Genomic DNA, 26,856 nt, shown 5'->3' on the forward strand with positions numbered 1-26,856 from the left:
ACATTTCAAGTACAACTCAATACAAAAGTTGTACTTCTACTACTACTACTACTTCTACTACTCAATGAACCATGACGATCCCGATTCCCGGCTGGTGTACCCACTTTGCAAACCACACAGTTGTAGTGATTTACGCATTGATCCACCTTGGAAAACCACCAAGTCTGAACGTTTCCTAACCTTTTGACCTCGACCCAATTTCCTTGAATCAAGTAGGCTAAGAAGGACTGCCATCCATCTTTCCTTAAAGGAATGTCACTAGGATCAAATAGTAATCTCAGCAATACTGAGCAAATAGGCATAGTGTCTATTTTACGCCATGATGATGTATACGATGATAGAGCGCCCCTCACTTCTCAAGGGTGTGATTTTTGACCAGCAATCTCCTATATTCAGCTATTAGTGTAGATTTCCTTATACACAAACATTAAATTCCCATTGACAATGAATGGAGAATTTTACGTCAGTGTCTGAGCAAATCGGCTTAGTGTCTATTTTTGTCCTATACACAAAGATTATATTTCCATTGCCAATAAATGGAGAATTTTACGTCATAGCTAGTGTCTGAGCAAATCGGCTTAGTGTCTTGTCCGACCTACGCAATCCCATTGACAATGACAATTTTACGTCATATAGTGTCTGAGCAAATAGGCTTAGTCTATTTTACGCCATGATGATGTACAATGGTAAGAGCACGGGTGTGATTTTTATATAGAAGTATAGGCCCATTTGTAGTCTCTAAATGTTCTGATGAATTGAAAATGGTGGACCCTGTTGTGTAATGCTTTATGGTGGTCCACAGTAAGTTTTTGTATTGAGTTGAGCTTTCGTTTGAAATGTACCCATTCTGCATACTGTTAATAAATAGGCTACTTCAATCAATCAATCAATCAATCAATCACTTCATGGAGCTGCTGTACTTTAAAGTTGCTCACAGACAAAACAGATTAAAACAGCACCCCCACATGGAGGGGCGGGGTAATTACATTAATATTAGTGTCAATTACTTCAATCAATCAAACCTATGGGGCTGCAAAAGAAACTGGCCCCGTAAAGTCTGAGTCCCCCCCCACCCCCTTTTGCTCTTACTGTATATCCCCCCCCCCCCCCCCCCCCCTTTTATGATGATTTCCTGTTTTTTTTTTTAGGCACTAGCCCCTCCTATATACAGCTTTTGTCCCCACAAAATGTCCGCAACACAAACATTAAATGCCATTGACAATGAAGGGAACATTTGAGTCATCTTGTCCTCACATGTCTCAATATTTGCCATTGACAATGAAAGGAAAATATGACAAATTTGACATATGTATATAGCTTTTGTCCCCATACGTCTCAATATTTGCCATTGACAATGAAGGGAGAAATTAGATCAAATGTCTGCCAAATATGACGTAAATTTGTGGCAACAAACATTAAATGCCATTGACAATGAAGGGAGAATTTACGTCATATACATATTTTGTCCCCACTGTACCTCTAGCCTCGCTAGCCAGCCTTCGTTTGACTTTGCAATGCATATTGCCCCATATTAGTATCGCTACGAAAGGCTACTGTATCACAGTAGCAAATATTCCTACTTTATGTACCCAGCAGCAGCACATGAAGTCATTAAAATCACCCCCATCTTTATAGAGCACATCCATGCATTACCAATCTGGGAACCCTTACAGTTAAAAATAAACATTAACGTAGTAAATATTTCTTGAGATATCGGCATTACTACCACTTACATTCCAACAACATGATTGCGAAATGGCCCATTCTTAACGAGTATCTTTGTGTTTGGTAAAGTAAATATATTTTTGAGAGATATTTGTCTCACGAGCATCACCGAACAAAATGTAAAAAAAAAAAACAGATAACACAGGGTGATTTCAGTCAGAGTTGTATTAAATTAATCACTTTCATTACTTTAACAAGCACAATTTACAGTCAAAACAGGCTATGGTCCATTAGTGCTTTTGCAAGTAATTACCAAATACATTACTTGTTTGGAACACGCCGGGGCAGGATTATTTTTGTCAGGTCAGTTTAACTTGTGTCACCTTTTTACCAATATTAGACATTTAGCTGTACAAGACACACTTTCCTCACTCTACTTTAGGACAGGCATGAGGAAGAGTTGCTGCCTATACTTCCACAGAGACTTGGTTTAGAACTGCTTCGGAATGGCTTATTATTGTGACATTGTCCCATTTGATAGGCACCGGTCACATTAGAGTGTTTTCATTTTGAATGTAATCCACTGCTTGTTTCCTGAATGAGCTCCTTTGTCTACTTGCTGGTGGTTAAAAGCTAGTTTGGGAGAGATGCTGAATAAGGGTAATCATCACAATCGGTGCCAATACCTCTGTAAGTCTGATTCATACAAGTATTGTGAAAGTTAATTATAAAATAAACACATTTATTGTTGATAATCGTCCTGTAGCCACATTTTGTAATGTTATGTTTCTCTACTAACTTGAAAATTATTTGCCGTCTTTCTACGGTAAATATAGTTTACTACACAGTTATGCTTGTAGATCGGCTATTTTTCGGCTTGGGACATAGCATAAATTATGCGTCGCGCAAGCAAACCACAGCACATCCCCTTGCTCTGAAATTTTGTTGGTGCTTTATCGTCTTAAACATGTTAAAACGCCGCACTACATCACAGACCAGGAAGAAAAATATATCTCGTCAAGTTTAGTTCAGAGAGGAGTGCCTTTTTTTTGGAGGGTCAGGTTTTACTGGGTTGGTTGGGGGGAGGGGGGGGGGGGGGTGATGGCTCACAGCGTAGACGTGATGATCATATACTACAACGGTTCCTTCATGCCTTTCCAACGAAGTGAGAAAACACTGAGGTTACAAATGGCAAAAATCACAACACACTTAATCCATGTAGCGTTCAGGAAAAGACAAAAGAAACCTCAACAAAGACATAAATTAAATACATCGATATCTTATCAGGGAATACTGTTGGGATGGTTCACAGCATATACCTGGGAAAGGGAAAAGCACACACACATTAACCACTTTGACCCTATAATAATAATATACTTTTGTTGACCGGGGGTCCCACAGAGGTCTATCCCATTGGACCCATCCTCCCCCCCCAATACACCAAATCGTTTCGGCAAAAGAAAAATGAGGCAACCTACAAGCTCATGTGTCGCGACCAGTTGTGTGCGAGCTTGTAGATAGTCAGTTTTTGCTGCATTTTCACCTGATCGTAACATGCTCAGTGTAGGGATGCTAGGGTTAAAGTGGTTAACGATGGAGCCCATTAACGCACGTGTTCTTCAAATCCAATAAATAATAAACAGAAGAATATATAATAATTGCAATAAATGAAAAACAGGTTATGTCGGTGTCACAAATTCATCTGTTGGGGGGGGGGGGGGGGGGGTCTCTAAAGCACCGATTCTCTTTAAATACCGCGAGGGGGAAGGAACAGAAATTCATCTAGAGACATTAAAATGTACTGATGTTGGAACAGACAAAAGTGATTTACAAAAGACACGTAAATCAACACAGAGCAAGATTAAAATCAATTGTACATATATGTAAACTGGATTTGATTTTCATTTTTTAAGGACACAAAACACCCCCCCCCCCCCCCCCCCCGCCCCCTAAGTGGCGGGGGCGGGGGGGGGCTCCATCTCAGCAAGAGTCGTCCATTTTGTTGCATAACGTTTAGCCTGGTGTTCTTCCGGCTTGACAGGTAGTTTGGGGAAAGCAGCGAAGGGGCGGGAGTTATGGAATTATGATTCCATACCTCCCAACCACTATAAACGTGAGTTATTGGGAGGTATGGAACATTTAAACATTTCTTAATTTCCCAAAGAGAGAGAGAGAGAAAAGGGGGGTGGTGGAGACAAATTTGAATGGAAAACACTGCATTTTCCAAGTCGGCTGGAATGTTGACCGCGTTTAGGCCCTGCCTCCCACATGTGTGGTGATGGATTGAGGAGGGGGAGGAGGCAGAGAGGAGCCACGGAGGACGGAGTCACATGCTGTACTGGACCAGGGTGCCGTTGTCCAGGGACACTCCAGCCTCTTGCAACTCAAACCTGAGGGGCACAAAGCAAAAGAAAAAAACATTCTCAAACGCTTCTTTGTTACTCGTGTTTAAATAGGGTAAGGTGATATTTATGGTCCACATGTTTGGCATTTACCCACATTAACCCATTCAGGCCTGACCTCAAAATGTTAAAAAAAATCTTCAAAATCCTCCAGTTTTCTGAAATAAATATTTTCACGATTTTTCAAAAATAGCAGACCTACAAGCTCGTAGCGCGCCACTCGGTGGCACGCTATGAGCTTGTAGATCTGCTATTTTTCAACAGCTAAATTATAACATAATGTTTAAAACACCAGAAGGGGTTCCCGCGCAAAATGGGTTAAACTTGGCGTTCCCATTGTGGGAATATCATCATAGGCAAACTCCCCAAAATGTCATCATGATCGTCCATCTCCACAATTTTTTAAATACGGCTTAATATAATACAATCTACTTTGTTTTAAAACGTGAAAATGTGGCGCAAAGCTTTGAATAAATATAATTTCAGAGCGAATGTTTTTTAACTCAAATCTTCTGGGTGAGGTCCCTGGAACAACGCATTTTCAGATGGGAGTCGGCGGCCAAATGCATATAATTCTGGGGGTCCTTGACATGAAATAGTTTGAGAACCACTGACATAGAAACACAAGGTTTTTCAGAAAACCGTCAGGGTTTAGAAGACAGTTGTAGAATCGTCCTCAGGTCTAAATGGGTTAACCCCTTTTGGGCGGGAACCCCTTTTGGTGTTAGCATTATGTTATGCTTTAGCTATTGAAAAATAGCAGATCTACAAGCTCGTAGCACGCCACCGAGTGGCGCGCTACGAGCTTGTAGGTCTGCTATTTTTGAAAAATTGAAGAACGACTGACATAGAAACATAGCTTTTTCAGAAAACTGTCGGGATGTAGAAGACATTTTTATAATCTGATCTCAGGTCAAAATGGGTGGTTATGCCCGACGACGACGACTTCAAACCTCTGGAAGCTCACCAGTCGGACGTGGAGATGGTGTAGTAGATGGAAGGCTGGGGGGCGGCGGTGGTGGTGAGGCAGCAGAAACCCTGCAGGCCCGACGCCCCCATGTTGGGGAACAGCAGCCAGTCTCCCACGCTGAGCTCTGGCAGCAGGCAGCGCTCCACCACCTGGTCCAGCTGGTCCAGAGACGGGCCCCACAGGCTGCTGGGGTGCACCGCTTCGTCAGCCCGCAGCACGCGCTGGGGAGGAGGGAGAACACGGTCAAAATTAGAGATGCTCCAATAAATCGGCCATATCGACCGATATTCACTCTGATCGGTAATCTGCATTTTACCCTATCTGGAGAAACTGATCTTTTACACTATTTAGGTGGTATAAATGTCAATCAGATATAGAGCAGAATATCATTTTGCATTTTTGTGACAGGCCTAAACATTCTCCCCTTCCTCCCCACACACACACACACACACACACACACACACACACACACACACACACACACACACGGGAACAGTTTTGACGTTGGTTTTGACATTTTGGAAATATACAAATTTGCCACTTTTCACAAGATCATTATCGGACCTATCGGTATCGGCCGATCGGTCCCAAAATACCTGATCGGAACATCCCTCCTTATTGTAAAGCCAGTGATTCTCAACTTTTTTTTCATCAATCAATCAACCTTTATTTATATAGCACGTTTTCACACAACCGAAGTTGACCAAAGTGTTTCACAACAAAAAGACAAAAGTTCAAAGCAGAACACATCAAGCATAGAAATATAGCATATAGAACCAACGTGGGACATGGATAATACTGTACAGGAGTGCATAAAAAGGTTAAAATCAGTTCACATTAAAAGGCCAGGGAAAAAAGGTGCGTTTTAAGAAGGGATTTGAAAATGTTAATTGTTTGAGCAGCTCTAATATGGGGGGAGGTTGTTCCAAAGCTCGGGGGCCGCCACCGCAAAAGCGCGGTCACCTCTTATAATATGCTTCCTAGGCCACAGAACAACTGCCCCCCGCCCGTGTGTTACCGATCATTTAGCTGGGGACCCCTTGGAATCCCTTCAAGGACACCTGGGGATCCCCCACTTTGAGAACCACTGTTGTAAACAAGCTGCATTAAAACAATCTGCAAGGCTTGCAGTCGTTTCTGCTTCGCTACCACGATATTCAACCACTTAAGTACAGTAGATTGTTATATTATTTCTACTTTCGCTGTGCTATAATAAAGTATGAATTACTCTCTTCCTGATAAAAAACAAAAAAAACAGAAGTATCCGTTTCATGGGCACACTTTGAAACATCCGGGTCACTTCAGTTCGGAACACCAGTTATCTGCCGATCGTCTGCCTCAATTCATGGCCTCTTTTTCTCCATTCAGCTTGGAGTTGCTATCAGATGGCTGGAACGGGAGCAGTAGGTCTTGGCTCGCTGCTTACCTTGTGTGCAGCCGGGGTGGGGATGGCGCTCCCTAGCAGCTTGTGGCTGAATGAGCCGTACACGCCCTCGCTCATGTAATACAGGAACTCAGGTTCACCGCCGGGGCTCAGGTCTCCTGTACGAAACACACAGAAGCACTTCAGAAATGCAAGATGTGAAATATTAGCCCGCCCGCCCTCCCTCAAGTGAAATTAACCCATTCAGGCCTGACGTCGAAATTAAAAAAAAAAAAAAGTTTTCTAAATCATGACAATTTTCGGAAAGATTTGAGGCACATTTTAACGATTTTTCAAAAATAGCAGACCTACAAGTTCATAGCGTGCCACTCGGTGGCGCGCTATGAGCTTGTAGATCTGCTATTTTTCAATAGCTAAATTATAACATAATGTTTAAAACACCAAAAGGGGTTAATGGTTAATGTGGTTAAACGCTAACGTGACATGGATGCGTTCCAGGTCTCAATGGATTAATTCAATCTGTGCCGTTTTTTTCCTTGCGACACACTGTTATGCAACGGCCACGTAACGGTCGGGGGTCTTATTGCGCAACAGCAGCGGGCTTAGATTAGATGTGTGAACGCGAATCTCAAAAGCTCGGAAGCGATGTGGACGTGTACGGGCAACCGTGCTGCGTTTGCACTGCGAGGGGAAAGCACAGTGCAGGGAGAAAAAAAAATTATATACTCAGAGGCTGTGCTGGACTTTAACTCCGACATCCCTATTTTGGGCAAATTTTGATGATCGGTGTGATCACAGGTTTTTACTCATTTACCTTCTTTTTTTTTAACCCATTTTGACCCGAGATCAGATTCTAAAAATGTCTTCTACATCCTGACAGTTTTCTGAAAAAGCTATGTTTCTATGTCAGTCGTTCTTCGACTTTTCAAAAATAGCAGACCTACAAGCTCGTAGCGCGCCACTGAGTGGCGTGCTACGAGCTTGTAGGTCTGCTATTTTTCAATAGCTAAAGCATAACATAATGCTAACACCAAAAGGGGTTCCCGCCCCAAAATGGGTTAAAAGCTCATGGCAGTGAACTTGTAGATCTGCTAATGGGTTTGCTAAATGTCGTTCAATGACTGTAGAAAATTCCCCATAGCTTCATTTATTTGCATTATTTGTGCAGGCCTATTTTGGGCAACCTCTAGTCATTCTTTAGGACCCAGTTTCCAACTTTAGTTCAGGCATCTGTTGGGGCACTCCCTAATGATACAGGACCCCAGTTTTGTGACTGTGCAGTTCTAAACAAGGACTGTCTAAAGAGGACGAGACGCGAAGACCGTACGGGCGACGCCATGTTGCTTATGGTGCTCCATGGAAGGAAAGAAACATGCGCAATGGGCTATATGCAGCCAACACTTCCGCGTTCAGCTTCCTTGGTCTCAACTGCGCATGTTTCTTTCCTTCCATGGAGCACCATAAGCAACATGGCGTCGCCCGTACGGTCTTCGCGTCTCGTCCTCTTTAGACAGTCCTTGGCTCCAGTCGGAGAGCATGAGGAAGTATGACACAGTGTTGGCATTTTATAGTCTTTATATGAAGTTGACCTGATGGTCTGAATGACTCATGAATGAATGGTATTTCCCTCAAGAACGCATTCTCTGTTGGTCATGTTTGTCTGTGCAGCTGCATTTTAGAACCAAGGACTGTCTAAAGAGGACGAGACGCGAAGACCGTACGGGCGACGCCATGTTGCTCACATGGTGCTCCATGGAAGGAAAGAAACATGCGCAGTTGAGACAAGGAAGTTGGACATGACAAATCATAGATATGGCGCAAATGGCCCAGCAGATGGCGTGATGCCAATGAAAGGAGAGATGCTTGTACATATGTCACGTCCGACCAACATTACTGTCTGTGTGATGATCCATGCTGGGACTTACTTATCCATTTGCTGTTAAAACGTTAATATAAAAAGGTAAAATGCAATGACGTGACATGATATGTACAAGCATATCTCCTGTCAGGGGCATCACGCCATCTGCTGGGCCATTTGTGCCATATCTATGATTTGTCATGTCCAACGTCCTGGTCTCAACTGCGCATGTTTCTTTCCTTCCATGGATCACCATGTGAGCAACATGGCATTGCCCGTACGGTCTTCGCGTCTCGTCCTTGACTGGAGCCCTGTGGTGGGCATAGCATCAACCCCCCTACTTTTATACACACCATTAGGCTAGTAATATTTTACAATGACCCACCTGGAGCCATGCTGTCCCAGTGCCCGCCCACTGACTTCTTGCTGATGACGTTGACGGCCAGGCAGAAGGCTGAGGCCACGTAGAAGCTGCCGGGCTGGGCGAGTACCGTCACCCCGGAGAGCGGCGGGAAGTAGGCGTCCAGCACCGGCCTGACCGCGCACTCAACCTGCACGCACACACGCACACACACACACACACACACACACACACACACACACACACACACACAGCAGAGAGAACAACTAATTAGGGGAGCGTACCTATGTTCCCCAGGTTCTATGTTCCCCACCATGCAAAAAAAGGTTCTTTGTTCCCCACTTAGAATAAACCTAAAGCAGAAACCTAACCTAGTAATTTTAGTAATTCTAAAAGTATTTTAGCAACTTAGTCTTGGTGTTACTTTTAGTAGCAAATTCCAATTTAAGCTCAGTCTTTGAACAATCCATTGAACTTTAGGCCTGCCTAGGCTACTTAAACTATCTAGTGAGTCTTAGCCAACTAAAAATTAACACTGGCATAAAATAAACTAAAAGATAATTGCTCAGACTCTTCAACAAAGACGGCAAAAACAAACATTCTTTGTTCTGTACTTTGTTCTGAAGTCCTTAACCCATTTTGGGCGGGAACCCCTTTTGGTGTTATACTGATATAGAAACATAGCTTTTTCAGAAAACTGTCAGGATGTAGAAGACATTTTTAGAATCTGATCTCAGGTCAAAATGGGTTAAACCAGAAACCTAACGCTAACCCTAAAGTAAGTGGGGAACATAGAACCTGGGGAACATAGGGATGACCCCCTAATCGGCTTTGTAGTGCTACACAATTACTAACAAAATGTTTGAAATGTATTTAACTTATTCTTGTTAAGAATGTTATTCAGAAGGATGTTTACTTGGTTAGTTTATTTGAAGCACTTACACTTCTCTTTGCACTCGTACCTTGTCGTCTGTCAGGTTTCATGCTTCTATTACTCTGATCACACTGTGCAGAATTTTCTTGCAGGTTCATCAGCAAACAAAACTTGCAAATTTCATGTCAATGCTCTAATAATTTCCATTTCACTGGTAAAGGGACTAATCAATTGGCTGAAGGCAGTTTGTTTGGTTACCTGTTTGAGCTGATACTCTGAGCCAGTGAATCCACCACCGATGTCCAGGATGTTCATGCTGAAACCCAGCTCCGCCTGCAGTGACAGCCAACAATCACACTACGGTTATTACAGTACACAGACAAATCCTCAATGCTCATTAACCCATTTAGGCCCGACGTCGGAATTAATGTTTCTGTATCAGTGGTGCTCAATATTTCCCCAAAAATTATATGTAATATGCCTCCGCCCCCCATCTGACAATATATTGTTCCAGGGACCTCCCCAGAAGCAAAGATTTGAGTTAAAATGTTCACTCTGTAATAATATATATTCAAAGATTTGAGGCACATTTTCACGATTTTTCCAAAATAGCAGACCGAGATCTGCTATTTTTCAATAGCTAAAGTATAACATAATGCTTTAAAACACCAAAAGGGGTTCCCACCCCAAAATGGGTTAAAGGAGAATTCCATGCTAGAAGGCATTCTTACCTTTATTTGTAGTGGTTATGTCCCCACCAAAGAGGTCCAGGTGTTATTTTGTGCAAAAGTGCATTATTGGCTATTTCCCCTAAGATAAGCCCTCAATGGGGGTTGGGTTTTTGTGCTAATTCGCTTATTTCCATCGAAATAAGTAGTAAAGTGTGCCACTTGGGATACTATTTACATTATGAAGAGAGGATATATACAAAACAATGATTGTTTCGAGCGATGGAAATACGCAAATTAGCACAACACCCCAATGCCCCATTCAATTCAATGCAATGCAATTCAATCCAATTCATTGAGGGCTTATGGTAGGGGAAATAGCCAATAATGCGCTTTTGCACAACATAACACCTGAACCTCTTTGGTGGGGACATAACTACAAATAGGTAAGAAAGACTTCTAGCATGGAATTCTAATGTATTTTCTGAATTGTAATGTATTTTCTGTCATCAGTAGCAGGGGGTTCCCCGTCTCTCCAGCTCCTTTGATGAACAGAAAATACTTTTCCAGGTCAGGATACCAATTGTATCCATTATCCAATCAGGAGAGAGACCTCATACAGAATTAAAAAAGTTTTTTCCCCTTCTCCTTGCTATGCTGGTCTGTTTAGCTCAGATACGGTTTACCCCACCACCGCCCCGCCTCCTCGTGAACATGTCTGGACATGAAACTGAGCTTGAGCTGAAAACACTGTTCCGAGTGGTTGCTCGGTCCCACTCCCTACCACTGTGTGTAGCCCGGTGGTTCTTAAATATTTCCATCTCAGGGATCCCTAAATTAATATGTATGAGAGAGAGGCCAAAGGTCTTTTTTAACAGACCTATTTTGTGCAGGAAACCTCAAGAGATTTGTCAACAAGCTCACAAAACACACTGAGCTCTTCTCCCTCTAAAGGGAGCTCTTCTCCCTCTAAAACCGGCTTAAGCGTTCCCTCGTTTTGCTGGGGACTCCCTGGAACCCGCCCAAGGAGGAACAATGTACCCTACTACAATAGTAGGCCTAGTAGCTCTTGGTGTGACTCTTTGGTTTCCTCACTATCAATAATGTGGAAATGAAAATAAAAGGCTATTGGAAACTTAAGGCAGAAGAGAGGCGTCAATGTGGATGAGCAGAGGAAATATTGACTTCTGGGGGTCCGTGGCCTAGTGTATATAAAACTGGGGGTCCTTGAAATTAGAAGGTTTGAGAACCACCGTCTTAAAATCTTTGCAAATGTCATCATCTGTGTGCTCACCCCCATGTCGAAGACACAACGGGCGTCCGACAGGGCATGGGCATAGGCCTTCTGGAGGTCCGGACAGGACGTGGGGATGTGGAAGGTGACCCCGGCCACCTGGACGCCCAGCTCCTTGGCCGCCTCCAGGAGGTGGCGGGAACTCTTCAGGGAGCAGCCAAACGCCATGCTGGTCTCGGCCGTGTGGGCCTCGGTGCTCAGCTGCAGCAGCAACCTGTAGTGGAGACAGGACAAAACGTCAAGTACAGGATAACCACAACGCTGACATGGAAGGTTTACGATACAACTTTATTGTCAGCTTGCACTGAAATTTGTTTTGCGTCCATGACTTCACCGTTCAAGATACAGACAAGACATACACAATACATTACAAAGGATACATTACAGGACACAAATCACAGAAGCAGACAGGAACAATAGAACATATCCTCTTGGTTCACCGGGTTTGTTTTTCTTATATTTAGGGACTCTAAACCGCCTCATGGAGGGCAGCAGTTGATATTCATCATTTAAAACATGTAAGGGGTCAGAGTTTACATGTACTTTAAATTAAGTACATTTAAATTAAGAACATATAATGTTAATAACTAACAAAAAACTAAAAGTGAAAACAAAAACACTTTAGTTAACTGAGAAAATAAAAATAAAACAGGCTTTAAATAATGTGAATGATTCTTTTTTTTTGCTTTGTTTTTTTTAGAAACAACAGGGGAAAAGTATTTTATTTTTCAACATTAATCATTTGAATATGATTCTTTTTAATAGATTGAACCAAATGATTTGGTTCAATCTATTAAAAAAAAATCATATTCAATCGATTTGTTCGATGAACTGTTGGACCCCTACTCATACGAGATCCAAGAAATAAAAAAGTTTAACTAATCCAAAAACGACATGGATTGACTCCCATGTCAACTGCAATTGCGTAGCCTTGTGTCATGTTCTTTTCTCTACTGACCAACAACACAAAATACACAGAATCAAAACAAGAGATAAGCAAGGCCTGCTTTTACAGCTTGTTGTGGTGGTCACCTACTTGGCGCCGGGGTGTGCGCGGGCGATCTTGCACAGCTCGGCCTGGTTGTCACAGACCAGGTGTCGGACGTTGTTCTTGGCGGCGTGCTTGATGTGGGCCAGCTGCTTGCAGACACCCGACAGGATGATGTTGTCTGGGGTCACGCCGTGTTCCAGCACCATGATCACCTCAGCCTGGGGTGAGAACAGGACAGTGATGTAAATTAATAGGGTTTCAATGTAATGAGTCCCGGGATGCAGGGGTGTTCTTTTAAATGAGTCCCAGGGACATTTTATGAGTCCCACTTCAACGACGTTAGGAGTCATTTTGCCATTTTTACAAATTGCAGCATTTACCTCCCATTTAATTTTATATGGTTATAATGTGTTTATATTCATGTAGAAAAACAGAAGAAGAAATGATTATTATAACTAGAGCTGGCAAAGCTCTACAGTTGGATGCACTACAGTAGTACAGTAGTGCATCCCGTGGATGCAGAGGTCGTTTTATTGCGTCCCTTAACGATAAACTGCGTTTTGGAATGCAAAATATGCACCCTATTTTAATCTCTGACAGGACACATTCAAGTAAGTATTTAAGGTTAATGTGGTTACAGTAAGTACTATAGCCACAAATAAGCACTGTCAAAATAATGGCAAAAAGGCATAATGGTAAATTGGTAAGTGTGTTGCATAAGCTGAAAGACAGCCGTCTTTAGATGACAAACAATTGGTGACATAACTGGACCACAAGGTCAAGTTCTTTCATAAGAGCCATTTGACCAGCACAGCTTGTGGTTCCTACACGATGACAAATCGAGTATGAACAACTGTGCTGAAAATACCCCATGACCAGTCATTGACCACACTATTACACACTGCTTTCACTACTGTACGAGACGAGCACATACAAAAACAAAACATTCACATACCGATGGTGGCGGAAACCATGCAAGGCACCAACCAGCACATCAGGAGCAATTAGGGGTTCAGTGTCTTGCTCAAGGACACTTCGACACTTAACTCTGGGGGAGCCTGGGTTCAAGCTGGCAACCTTGCGGTTACCATCCAGCCACTCTACCCCTGAGCCACCGCCACCCCCGGGCGGTGCAATGTTACCAACGAAGTCGCCTGCTCACCTTGTTGGCACAGACGAATCCAATTCCCAGGGAGGAGAGCACCTCGATGACGACCGGACTGCTGTTGCACTTGACTGGGAAATATGGCCGCAGTTGGGGTGCCGCGCTCTGCCAGCGCACGTGCTGCCGCATCAGGGCGCCCAGGTCACCAACTACAAACGGGCTCTTCTCCGCCTGGAGACAAATCGGGGATAAAGAATAATACACTGAGCACAATGAGTTATGACCATTATGGTCAATGGCTGCTTTGTTATTGTGACCTGGAACATGACCGGCACCATTGATGACCGAGTCGTTGACTTATGACATCAGTTAACACACTCTGAAAAACGTAGCCTACGGTAATTAGCCCTTCACAAAAATCCCACCCCAAAAAGCGATTGTCCAATGCCAATCCAAATAGTTTAGCAACGGTTGCTATGCAGGTCAAGCTTTCTTCGCTGCTAACATGCCTATTGGACAAGGATGGGTTGGGGAGGGACTTAGTGAAGGGCTAATTGTCGGCAAGCGCCAAGAGACATAGGTTATGTTAATTCAGTTGTATAAAATGTTTTGAGCTGATCTAGTGGAAAGGTAGCATGGGGTCCACCTATGCTTTCTATGGCATAGTAGGCAGCGCCCGGTAGGATACGCCGGGAGAATCTAGACGCAGCTGCACGACATGAGACTAATTAATTTGAGCGACAGAGAGAGAGAGAGAGAGAGAGAGAGAGAGGAGCGCGTGTGTGTACGTGTGTGCGTCAATTTAGCAAAGGTGCAGACGATCAGAAATCAGCAGAGAGTGATCGAGCCTATAGAGCGTCGCAGTCCCGCCCCTACCATGGACCAGGAAATTAATCCCAATGCATTTTTTCCCATAGACATTTCTTAAAGTATTTATTTAAAGACGGTTGCCAAAGCCAACTCGAGTCGTGACAACGCATAACAAACAATATTTTGGACCAAACAAATAATTACAAAGAAGAAAAACAAAAAAAGTGTTGTAACCTGCCGTTTTTTTTTTTCTTTCTAATTATTTGTTCGGCCCAAAAAATTGTGTTTGTCGTCATGATTTGTCACGACTCGAGTTGGCTTTGTCCGCGGCGTAAACGTCTTTAAATAAATACTTTCTGAAATGTCTATGAGGAAAATGCTCTATAGAGCGTCGGAGTCCCGCCCCCTTTCATGCCGACGCCAGGCCCGGGAAATAATTCCCAATGCATTTTTCCCATAGACATTTCAAGCCACATACTGTAGCTCTACTTGGTGCGTTTACACCTTAGAGTATATATGAATAGAGACGGCACCCAGATGAAACCCTGAGGCTAAATTGACATAGTGGCCAAATTTGGTATTGCAGCGTGGGCCCCAACACATGAACGCGCTGATCCGTTGACTATCATTGTGCACGTTCACGATGACACGTGAACGCTGAATGCCTGCAATGATAGTCAACGGCAGCGCGTTCATGTGTTTGGGGCAAATCCATCCCAGAATGCACTCTGTTCCTACCCGGAAGGAGGAGTGAAATCGCCTCATGCGCTTTTGAGCAACTTAATGCAAGTGGATGGAGGAGAACTCGGGTGCCGTCTCTATTCATATATACTCTAAGGTTTACACCTGTAAACGCACCAAGTGGAGCTACAGTATGCGGAGGGTCAGGATTACATGGCTATGGCTTATACCTATCCAATCCATTTAGTCTGAGAGGGAGGGCCAAGACTGGATTAGTGTCTGATAAAATCGACAGAGGGGGAAAAATAAGAATCAGGTGAATGTTCCTGGTGGACTTATCCGAAATGAGCTCCAAACTAAAGCAGTTAATCAAGCACATTAAGCCTGGTGTCCCCGTTTGTCATTATACGTAGGCATTTCAATACTTCAACAACAAAAGCAAAAGTAGACGGTCTAAAAGCTCATAACATTCAAGTTCACATGTTGTGACAATGCCAATTTATAAAACATAGACACTGCTTTTTTTTAAATTTGTTTTCACATTAATTTGATTTTCCAGGATTGAAATGTAGTTGAACTGACCAGAGCCTGTTCACAGATGTGTCCGTCGATGACATCTTCAATGGTCACTCCTCCCTCCAGGAGGTCAATGACATAGCTGGGGTCGTCAGCAAGTCCTTTCATCTCTCAACCGTAGTCCAGTAAGCTTACAATCATAAAGAGCCTAGTTCAGCGAGTCAAGGGGGTCGTGACTGAGACGATGGGGTCCTGCCGGTATGCAACAAACTAACACATGAAAACAAACATGAGGTCAAAAGCTTGCTCGGTTAGGTAAAGGAGACAAGAAGAAACAGACAGACAACACATTAGTGAACTTTTACCCAGATCTAGAATAAACAGATACAATGCAAACGCACAGTACGTCACAATTCCTTCATTTGAGCAGTGGTCATTCTCACACACAAAGAGTGTTAACTAGAACGATAAATAACACTTTCAAACTGGCGGCCTTATTTTATCATTTTATTTGGAAATGGATGATAATTGGAATGTGGCTTTTTAATGGTTAATCAGACGATTATCGATTATATCAACAATTAGAATTTGTGGATATAACCAAATATTATGGGGGGGGGGGGGGGAGAGACACTTCGCAATTATTCGATTCATCAAAAAAGTAATCGATTGAATATTAATCACTGACAACATTATCAACAGTTGCAGCCCTAGTACATTATCGAGTGGGGCTTGAAAGAGATGGACTACTCTGTTTGACATGCTTATTTTTCCTGTCAGATTCGTACACATCAGCAGCACACGTGACTTCCCTCATGGCTCATGCATGACAGTCAGAGACTATGTATGACTTTACTTTCAACCCACTTTCAAACGAAATCAGGCCAGCAGGTTAGTGCACACACTGCGAACACATCACTGAACACCTGACAGCCACATTAACCTTAGAAGACACTGAATGAATGGCTGATTCTGGATTCGTCTGGTTCTCAACTGATAGCCTGTTACGATAACAGTGTGAGCATGCGAGCAAGAGAGAGTGTAGAAGTACACACTGTGTACTTGGATTACTATACTTGTGTGACACAATGTCCCCACAATGTACAGCAGAATTTGAGAAATGGACATCACAACAGTATTATGGTTTAAAAAACAAACAAAAAAACAGGAAAAGATTCAGGTTGGGGTTAGGCATTTGGAGACGAATTATGCCCGATTTATACTTGGTTGCACACTGGTGTCATCATGCATCCAAAATGGCAGATCTACTGAAATCTTGACATTTTGATGGCTCACTAGTAATACTAACATGTACGTGCGCGCGCGCGCGCGCGCGCGCGCGTGCGTGCGTGCGCGCGCGCGCGCGTGCGTGCGTGCGTGCGTGCGTGTGTGTGTGTGTGTGTGTGTTTGTGTCTGTGCATGTCTGTGCGTGCGTGCGTGCGTGCACGCTCAGCTACTCACATGGACAAGTCAGGAGATGGACCTGTCCCACTATCAGCTAGGATCCCAAGGCGGCTCTGCGTTGAAGTCAAAGTGCTCCCGGTAGAGAGCCGCCCCTAGGCCTTCTGGGTAGCGCCTATACAACTGTGCAGAGACGGGGGAGCCCTGCGGGATGAAGAGTGTGCAAACCTTGTTACATAGAGAAGGCATAAAAAAAATAAAAGAACGTGTGCCAAAGTCAAACCTGACACGGTTTTATGTCAGTTTCTCAACCAGAGTGCCAGGTTCCAAAAGTGGGTTGCAAGGCGTTCCCACAGGGTTGTGTGAACAAGGAACAAGTTCAATAAAAGGAACACTTGACTGTACTGCTTAACAACATGGAGGTATAGCATCGCGATTCTGGGCACATCATCATAATAAGCGAACATTTGGCAAAAGTGGTCAAACATTTGCAGAAAATTGTAAATTGCAGGGTTTAATGCAGGGAGAAATGTCGTTTAGGTGCTACTAGACTAGAGGGCGTGCACGTGCTGGCGCACACTGGGGCTTCGCAATATGGACTAAATGTCATACCTCAATAGTAGATACAACTAGAAAAAGTGCCCTTCCGGGCACAGGTCTCCACCAGGAGGATAGGAGTGTGTGTGATGTTTGGCAAGGATGTTTAGGAGGATGTTTGTTTTTTTTTTGATGATTTGAGGCATTTTGTTCCAAAAATGTGTTTTGCAAAAATCAACCTGTTGGTGGCGCTATAACAGGCCAATGTGAAAAGGGTGGGATATATTCCTCAGCCTAGTAAGAAAAAGTGTGAAAGATTTCACGTAAATTGCATGCTGCGTTCATGATTTGAGGCTATTGTTCAAAACGGGGCAATCTTGCAAACTGTGAAAGCCAATTATAGCCAATTAGGATGGAATATGAAATATCGGACAGATCCAACTTGAGCACATGGCCATAGAGATACTGTGTAACGATTTGTGAGATTTTTGGACAGAATCTGGAGGAGTAATATCAAAAAATGTGTTTTACAAAAGTCGGCCTCCTGGTGGCGCTATAAAAGGCAGATGCGGAAAATGCAGGTCAAAGGTTTGTCCTTGGCCTCTAGGGAGTGTGCATGCAACGTTTCACGCAGATCGGTGCAGTTGTAGGTCAAAAATGTGAAAAGCTGCCTCATGGTGGCGCTATAACTGGCCGTTCTGGAAAATGTGGGGCAGAGGTTCATCGTTGGCATCCAGGGAGTGTGTGTGCAAAGTTTGGCATCGGCCGGGTTAACGGTGCCGGAGATTAGCTGTACACAGACGGACGGAAGGACACACACACGGACGGACGGACACACACACGGACGGAGTGCAAAACATACTCTCTCCCCATGCCTTCGGCCTGGTGGAGACAATAACCAACAATATAACTAAAGAGTCACACCTAATTTTAGTGTTGAAACAAACAACTAGAAAAGTCGAATTTTGAAAAATTGTAAAGTGTGGTTGCCGCAGTCGCTTACATAGGCCCCTCTCTAATTTGAAAATGTCTATAACGCTTGGAACAGTTTGGTCTCCTGCCCCTGCAAGGGAATTCATGTCTTTATAAACGATTGTAAAACATAGATTGGTTACGTAAGCCAATTATCTACTACAAACGTTATGCAAAGCTCGGCCAATCACAGCGGAAGTTAGGTAGGTTACTCCAGAAAAATTATAATAAAGTGTGACAATAACTATAGTCTGGTTGCCACACTAATAACAGCATATTACAGAGGTTAATTACACTTTTCTAACATTTAGTCTGACCAATTCAGTCTCAGTGGTGTGCCTATAGACTGGTCTGGGGGACCCTAGTCAATTAAGTAAACAGGGATTTAAGTGGTTAATGTACCAAGTCCTATTGCCTTCTTTATGTCCAGAGTGAAAACAATTGAGTCACGTACAACAATGCAGGCATACACATGTGTTTACACACGTGTATGCTTACAATACAGTAAAGAACACTGTTGTTGAATCATCATGTCACCGGCTAGCGTGGGCGGCTTACAGTTACAGTGGGTGGCATACAGTGACAGTAGTCCCGTCGCTGACTCCTGAGGTTAAAAGAGTTAACCAACAACCTTGAGTCATATTTGCTCCGTGCCCCTCTGTTCTGAACGTAACAGACACAATCAATGCATTAGGTAACTTTCCCTTTAGGGTAACTGATGTGGTTGCTGGGCTTAATGGCTTTACATTCCAACCTTGTAAAAACATCCATTATGACTGGTTAAAAATAAACCAAATGACTAAGACAGGTGCTGATACAATGTCAACGCATATATATATCTCACTATTACATGCTTTATAACAACAATACAAGTACTCTTTCCGATTAATTGAATATGAAGGACCCAATGGGAACAAGACATAGCCTTTCTTGGGTTTTAAATCCTCTTGGAAGACCTTGTATTTAACTGTACTTTACTGTTCTCTTTTAAGCCAACTGTTAATAAAGTATTCAATCAATCAAACTCTCCCAGTTACAAAACTTTGCGGGAACACATTTGTCCCTCTCTCGCCAATATCGGGGACAAAATCTGGATGTATTAACATGATGTCAGCACATGATATCAGTGTTGTAATAGTGTTGTAATTAACATGACCACCATGTGATGGAACTACAAACTAGCACCTAATGTGACAAATATATCATGAACGGCTTAAGTTATCAATTTGTAACTCTGAGAGGGTACACATGTACCTCTGCGGGTCAATTTCGTTCAATTATGTATCCTATCCGAGTCCGAAAACCCTGAGGATTGGATATATACAGCTGAACATGAGACATGACACAAGTGTATTTGAATGGCTGTGGATAGAGAACGCTAGTGGCGCTGTTAACAGCTTCCATAGATTTTACACGTCGCTACATAACATTCCATTTCATTCAGAAGAACCCAATCATATAACAGCAAGGATAACAATCTAAAAAATCTAAACAGTACAGTTTGACCAAACGCACAGATCCACAACATAATCCGACTTTAACGGTGAGAATAAAGGGGCAGAATCGGCCGTATAGCGGTGTGTCATGTGCGGGCTGAGCTAGAAAAGAGTAGCCCGCCGCCTGCCTTGGCTTGGCCGCCATGGTGGCTCCGCTTTCTGCTGCTTCAGCCCGCGGGGCTCACGCCGTGGAATGGAAAGAACGAACAAGTCACACAACAAAACGGCGTACTTACGTGCGATAACGGCCAGAATGTCTTGGAAAATCGTCTTCTCTTTTTCGGCGGAATTTTTAAAGAGTAGTGGGCACAACGTTGTAAGAAAGAAAGCGGCCTGTTGGTGCCATATGTTTAGTGTGTGTGTTTGCGGGAGGGACGGAGCGGGGCGCAGGAGGCGGTGGCGTTGTGTCTCTCTCTGTCTGCAGCTGGGAGGAGAATGAATATGAAAGGAAGGGAAGTAGTGCAAGTTCAACCTGCGTAATCAACCGCCCGGGGGGGCGGGGCATATTGGGGGCGGAGCCTTCCTCGTTCAGTTTCGACGTGAGTTCGACCAATCGCGTTCCGCCGGTCGCCAACCGCCACCAAATATGTATTTCCGAATTACCACCCATACCGTCCGTATTTATTATTGTTATTGTATCATAACTGTGTGGATTCGTTTATGTTTATTTGCGTTACGCAACCTCCCACAAAACTTTCCATATGTGCTTTCCTTTTAAGCCTAATGCTGTTTTCTTTTTTTCCCTTTTTTTTCTTTTTACTGCATGCAATTATTTTCCTTAATCTGGGGTCCAGGGCTGAAAGGTTCCTTGAGTGGGTTCCATGCAGCCAAATCAATTACTTTTCACTTTCAATTTACTTGAAATTATTACAATACAAAAAGTTATTGAGTGATTTCTAACTATAAATGCACCAAGTCTCTGTTTGTTTGTTTGATTGATTGATTGATTGATTGATTGATTGATTGATTGATAGATATATTTATTAACAGTTTGCAGAATTACAGTACAATTCAAGCACAACTCAATACAAAGACGGTTAACTGTTAGTGGACGACCCAATAAAGCATTACACTTGTTTACAAGAGGGTCCACCTTGTTCAATTCATCAAAACATTTAGAGACGTATACAAATGTACACTTCTATATAAACAGGAATTCATCATAAAGGAGGTATGTGTCTGTGTATGTAATCCACGTAACTCGGGAACCGGTCCCCCGTATCGACTTCAAATTCGACACACGGGTTCCACACCACCACAGGGGTGTCGGTGCATGTTCCCGGTGTCGAGTCGGTCGGACCCACTGACAGGGCCCCTGCCCTGCATGTCCATATATGGAGCTGGCCTGTTCTCCATATTTGGGCATATTGGCACATATAACTACATAAGCTGGCCCTGTTATGACATCTGGACAGGGCCCCTGCCCAGGGTCCATCCATAGCCCCAGCCCCAGCATCCAGTCCAGCCTACTCCAACCTCGTTCCAATGAGTATTTCTCATGAGTAATGTAGGCTAAATCAAACCATCTTTCACCACTCACCACTTTGATCTGTGTCTATAGAAACTGATCAAAGCCACATTAACAACAAACAACAACACCTAAAGACACACACAAAAATCAATCTAGTCACAAAACCTGTGTACGTGTACAGTAACAGTCAGTATGCAGTTCACCATGGTTTCATATGTATTCTCAGCAAAAAAAACAAAGATAAAGCAGGGATTTTAATAGATATTTTCAATAAATCTAAATTACAGCATTTACTAATACTTTAATGTTCTACTCACATTTAGTGTTTAGCAGAATGCTGAAATACTGAATTGTCACCGTCCACATGCAAAGAATAACCACCTCACCACGTCATCTTACTCTTTGAAATGTTTTAATTACATTTCCAAAGTTCATCAAACATAATCTCTGAGGGTGTGACTGAAACTTTGTACCCTTGGCTTAAAGCTATGACATCATATTATATTAGTATTAGGCTATACTACTAGCCACATGAAACGTGTCTATTCTGGGGTGAACATTCTGCGAAAATATACATTCTACAAGCTCACAATGTGTCACAATGCTACATGTTGTCATTGTTGTGAGCTTGTAGATCGGGGGAAAGGAAGGGAGTGCGTATATAGGAATATACCCTGGTCAATGGAGATAGGGTTTAAATGTGAGAGTATAGGTATATGTGATCTAACTTGGTGTTTATAGGATATGTGTACATATACATAAAGGTATGTATTCACTCTTGTTCTTGTTTTTTTGTCTATTGCTAAATCTGATGTATGTTTACATGCCGGTAATATGCTTTGTCCAGTCTAAACAAAGTAAGGCAAATTAAAGTAAAGTAAAGTAAGTAAATTAACATTAAAGTAAAGTAAAGTAAGCACACATCATCTTTGCTGCAGTCACATATTGTTCATTTAACCAATTTTTAAATATTAATAGAGGAAAGTTAAATATAAACGTGAGAGGTCAAGACAAAGGCAAGGCAAAGTCTTTTTTTCTATCAGTGCAAAACACTGTCATTCCATGCAAGTGTTTATTTGGACAGGTATTATGCTAGAAATGTTGATTCTGATAGGCGTATAATTAATCACTATCAACATGGAATCCCTATTTTGGGCATGTCATCATCATTGTTGAGCCAGAAGGCAGAGCTCTCTGTCTACCGAGCAATCTTCGATCCTACTCTCACCTATGGTCATGAAGTGTGGGTCATGAGTCATGACCGAAAGAATAAGGGAATACAAGCGGAATACAGCGCGAATATAAGCGGCCGAAATGAGTTTTCTCCGACGGGTGGCTGGCATCTCCCTTAGAGATAGGGTGAGAAGTTCAGTCACGTGGGAGAGACTCGGAGTAGAGCCGCTGCTCCTTGGCCTGGAAAGGAGCTCGGGATTACAACGCCTCGGGATCCCCCAGGAGGAAGTCACTAATGTTGCTCTGGAGAGGGAAGTCTGGAGCTCTCTGGTGGAGCTGTTGCCCCCGCGACCCGACTACGGATAAGCGGTTGAAGATGGATGGATCATCATTATAGACAAGCATTTTCCCCTTTTTAGATGTAATTTGTTCTGGTGAATTTGGGGAGTTTGATACTTTTATCAGGCTTGCCTTATACTATAGAATTGGAAAATGTTTCCCAGTTTCAGCCATTAAAACGCAAAAAGCCTACAGAAATGGATTTGATGACTGAAGTAATGTAAGACGCATCTTTTAATAATAAGTGAACATCTCTGTATTATAGGAAACACTGCCCACAACACCCAAGCGGGGGTTCTAGGGGTCCTCCGCAGAAACCTTTTAACCCCTTGGTCTTCCCCTGGTCTACTAGTAGGCCTATATATTGTATTAGTAAGTATATATTTATATACTATATAGTATCACCAGGTGGCACGAAATGGGGGAGAAAAGTGATTTGGGAACATTTCGTGCATGAAATGTGCCAGACAAATAAACTTGCCTTACCTTGTCTTGAAGATTCAAAGAAGCTGACTCAAATAAGAGCAAAATCGTCTTACATAACAAACCAACTCTGCAACACAGAGAGATTGTTGAATGAATTACACAGTAGCTTTTGGCAAATAGAAAATGTTTGCCATTTGCTGGAGCCTGCAGAACCATTGCGGATTTGCGGCTCAAGAATCCACCACTCCTGAATAAAGTGTCTGGTGCAACGCACAGGTCCTGGACCTGGTGAGAGCAGGAGTATGAGTCAAGAATCAACCCACAGAGCCTAGTCCTTCCACGCGCCAGATTGATCTACCCCCCAGCCCCCAGTGCCGGCAGTGTAGTTCCGGAGCAACGGATTGTATGGCCCTGGTCTTGCCCTAATGGGACCGATCGAAGGTAGCGACTGGGACGTAAGTCGGGACTTGAACACCCAGGCTGGGTCACCCGAGTGAGGGGTATGTTGCAACAAGACCCGGAACCGTGATGACCTTGGGACAGCCTACAACACTGAGGATACGTCCCAGGTCAATGCGAGGTATATACAGTCCTCTTTGTGCTGTGCACTAAATATCTTAAAATAGACCCAGAATGCTATGGGGTTCATGTGGTTATTGTACAAAAATAAGTTCCTATCACACAAAGATTTGGTGACCCCTTCCTGACTCTGAGGACCCCTAGGGGTCCCAGACCCCCTGTTGAATTATGTAGGTAGCCTATAGACTCTATAGCAGTGGTAACCAACCTTTTCAAGCCCAAGAGCCCATTTTATTCCCAATTGTAAGCCATGATCTACCACTAAAATAGGCTATGTTTATAAAAACACTTTGTTTTTTTTTCGATTTCTGACAGGCTCAATGCATGTGCACACATCCACACAAAGACTATAGTTTAAATAATAATAACTACTGATAGTTATATAATCAATGCTAAAATATTAAGACAAATGTATTTTTCCATAGTCAGAGTAGAATAGTCACTGCTTGCCTGTGTAGGTATAGTAGTGAGTGAGAGGCTGTTTAGCTCTGTGGGTAGTTCTGTTCTGATATGCATGACTATTATGCACAAGTCAAGTTGTGCATCACATCACGAGGGATAGCGGTCAAACAAGAGAACAAACAAACTGCAGTTGATGGCCCGATACACATGTCTGGGGCCATCGCGGCACTCTGGTTGCCTGTCAGTCTGACACCCGCTCACTCCTCGATCTACTTGAATGGCTCGTGCGAGCTACTGGTAGCTCCCGAACCCCTGGTTGGTTACCCCTGCTCTATAGGCTTCCCAAACACCTTTTCTCTTTAACCACTTAAAGCAGTCAGTTGACCAGCCCCCCCATGGCTCTATAGTATAGAGCCATGGGGGGGGGGGGGGGGTGGCTGGTCAACTGACTGCTTTAAGTGGTTAAAGATGAACATTTCTCTCTGCAACACAGAGAGATTGTTGAATGAATTACACAGTAGCTTTTGGCAAATAGAAAATGTTTGCCATTTGCTGGAGCCTGCAGAACCATTGCGGATTTGCGGCTCAAGAATCCACCACTCCTGAATAAAGTGTCTGGTGCAACGCACAGGTCCTGGACCTGGTGAGAGCAGGAGTATGAGTCAAGAGTCAACCCACAGAGCCTAGTCCTTCCACGCGCCAGATTGATCTACCCCCCAGCCCCCAGTGCCGGCAGTGTAGTTCCGGAGCAACGGATTGTATGGCCCTGGTCTTGCCCTAATGGGACCGATCGAAGGTAGCGACTGGGACGTAAGTCGGGACTTGAACACCCAGGCTGGGTCACCCGAGTGAGGGGTATGTTGCAACAAGACCCGGAACCGTGATGACCTTGGGACAGCCTACAACACTGAGGATACGTCCCAGGTCAATGCGAGGTATATACAGTCCTCTTTGTGCTGTGCACTAAATATCTTAAAATAGACCCAGAATGCTATGGGGTTCATGTGGTTATTGTACAAAAATAAGTTCCTATCACACAAAGATTTGGTGCCCCCTTCCTGACTCTGAGGACCCCTAGGGGTCCCAGACCCCCTGTTGAATTATGTAGGTAGCCTATAGACTCTATAGCAGTGGTAACCAACCTTTCAAGCCCAAGAGCCCATTTTATTCCCAATTGTAAGCCATGATCTACCACTAAAATAGGCTATGTTTATAAAAACACTTTGGTTTTTTTTGCGATTTCTGACAGGCTCAATGCATGTGCACACACCCACACAAAGACTATAGTTTAAATAAGAATAACTACTGATAGTTATATAATCAATGCCAAAATATTAAGACAAATGTATTTTTCCATAGTCAGAGTAGAATAGTCACTGCTTGCCTGTGTAGGTATAGTAGTGAGTGAGAGGCTGTTTAGCTCTGTGGGTAGTTCTGTTCTGATATGCATGACTATTATGCACAAGTCAAGTTGTGCATCACAACACGAGGGATAGCGGTCAAACAAGAGAACAAACAAACTGCAGTTGATGGCCCGATACACATGTCTGGGGCCATCGCGGCACTCTGGTTGCCTGTCAGTCTGACACCCGCTCACTCATCGATCTACTTGAATGGCTCGTGCGAGCCCCTGGTTGGTTACCCCTGCTCTATAGGCTTCCCAAACACCTTTTCTCTTTAACCACTTAAAGCAGTCAGTTGACCAGCCCCCCCATGGCTCTAGTCTATAGTATAGAGCCATGGGGGGGGGGTGGCTGGTCAACTGACTGCTTTAAGTGGTTAAAGAGAACATTTCGTGCATGAAATGTGCCAGACAAATAAACTTGCCTTGCCTTGTCTTGAGGATTCAAAGAAGCTGACCCAAATAAGAGCAAAAGTCTTACATGACTAACCAACTCTGCAACACAGAGACTAGAGATTGTTGAATGAATTACACAGTAGCTTTTGGCAAATAGAAAATGTTTGCCAAAAAGGTGTTCAAAAGGGTTTGAGGCTAACTCAACCATAAATCAGAGTGTAGAGACAGTTTAAAGAGAGAGAGAGAGAGAGAGAGAGAGAGAGAGAGTGTATTACATTATATTCTATAATACCAGATACTAAATCCCCATTATTATTATTGTTGTTATATTGTATGGTTGCTATAGCACAGTCTTGTGTACTGTTGTATACCACACGCCGCCCACTGTGGGTGACCAGATCCAAACTATTCATTTGGGGGACAGAAGTATCGCATGTGTGGGACAAGTGGGATGGGGGGACCCCGTCCCCCATCCCACTTGTCCCATGCACACAAGCAATACTGGAATACCGGGTTAGCAACTTACTACTTGAGTTGCTATTAAATGCCTTGATGTCATATTCGACCATAGGCCTATTGGCTATCATTTATAAACTCCTCTGGCTATTAAATGCCTTGATGTCATATTCGACCATAGGCCTATTGGCTATCATTTATAAACTCCTCTGGTGTCTCACATTTTG

At 43.3% G+C, this 26,856-nt stretch overlaps 1 protein-coding gene across 1 annotated transcript; it reads right to left on the minus strand.

Moving 5' to 3' along the window:
* Nucleotides 1-1,872: 1,872 nt before the first annotated feature.
* azin1b (antizyme inhibitor 1b) lies at nucleotides 1,873-20,440 on the minus strand. The gene is made up of 11 exons (XM_079521858.1): nucleotides 20,222-20,440; nucleotides 17,041-17,184; nucleotides 15,646-15,849; nucleotides 13,630-13,803; nucleotides 12,513-12,685; nucleotides 11,477-11,690; nucleotides 9,773-9,847; nucleotides 8,665-8,830; nucleotides 6,464-6,579; nucleotides 5,035-5,258; nucleotides 1,873-4,055 (listed from the first exon to the last, which is right to left on the minus strand). Exons 3-11 carry the CDS (start codon nucleotides 15,745-15,747, stop codon nucleotides 3,992-3,994), a joined length of 1,308 nt encoding a protein of 435 aa, XP_079377984.1. The 5' UTR covers nucleotides 15,748-15,849; nucleotides 17,041-17,184; nucleotides 20,222-20,440; the 3' UTR covers nucleotides 1,873-3,991.
* Nucleotides 20,441-26,856: the final 6,416 nt, after the last annotated feature.

This window comes from Electrona antarctica, assembly GCF_951216825.1.
Source record: "Electrona antarctica genome assembly, chromosome: 15".
Classification (NCBI taxonomy): domain Eukaryota; kingdom Metazoa; phylum Chordata; class Actinopteri; order Myctophiformes; family Myctophidae; genus Electrona; species Electrona antarctica.

Coding starts and splice junctions, on each gene's coding strand:
- azin1b (XM_079521858.1), bottom strand. CDS start 15,747: ATGAAAGGACTTGCTGACGACCCCAGCTATGTCATTGACCTCCTGGAG. Junction 8,831..9,772: donor CAGAGTATCAGCTCAAACAG/GTAACCAAACAA, acceptor GTGTGCGTGCAG/GTTGAGTGCGCGGTCAGGCC. Junction 4,056..5,034: donor ACCATCTCCACGTCCGACTG/GTGAGCTTCCAG, acceptor TGTGCCCCTCAG/GTTTGAGTTGCAAGAGGCTG.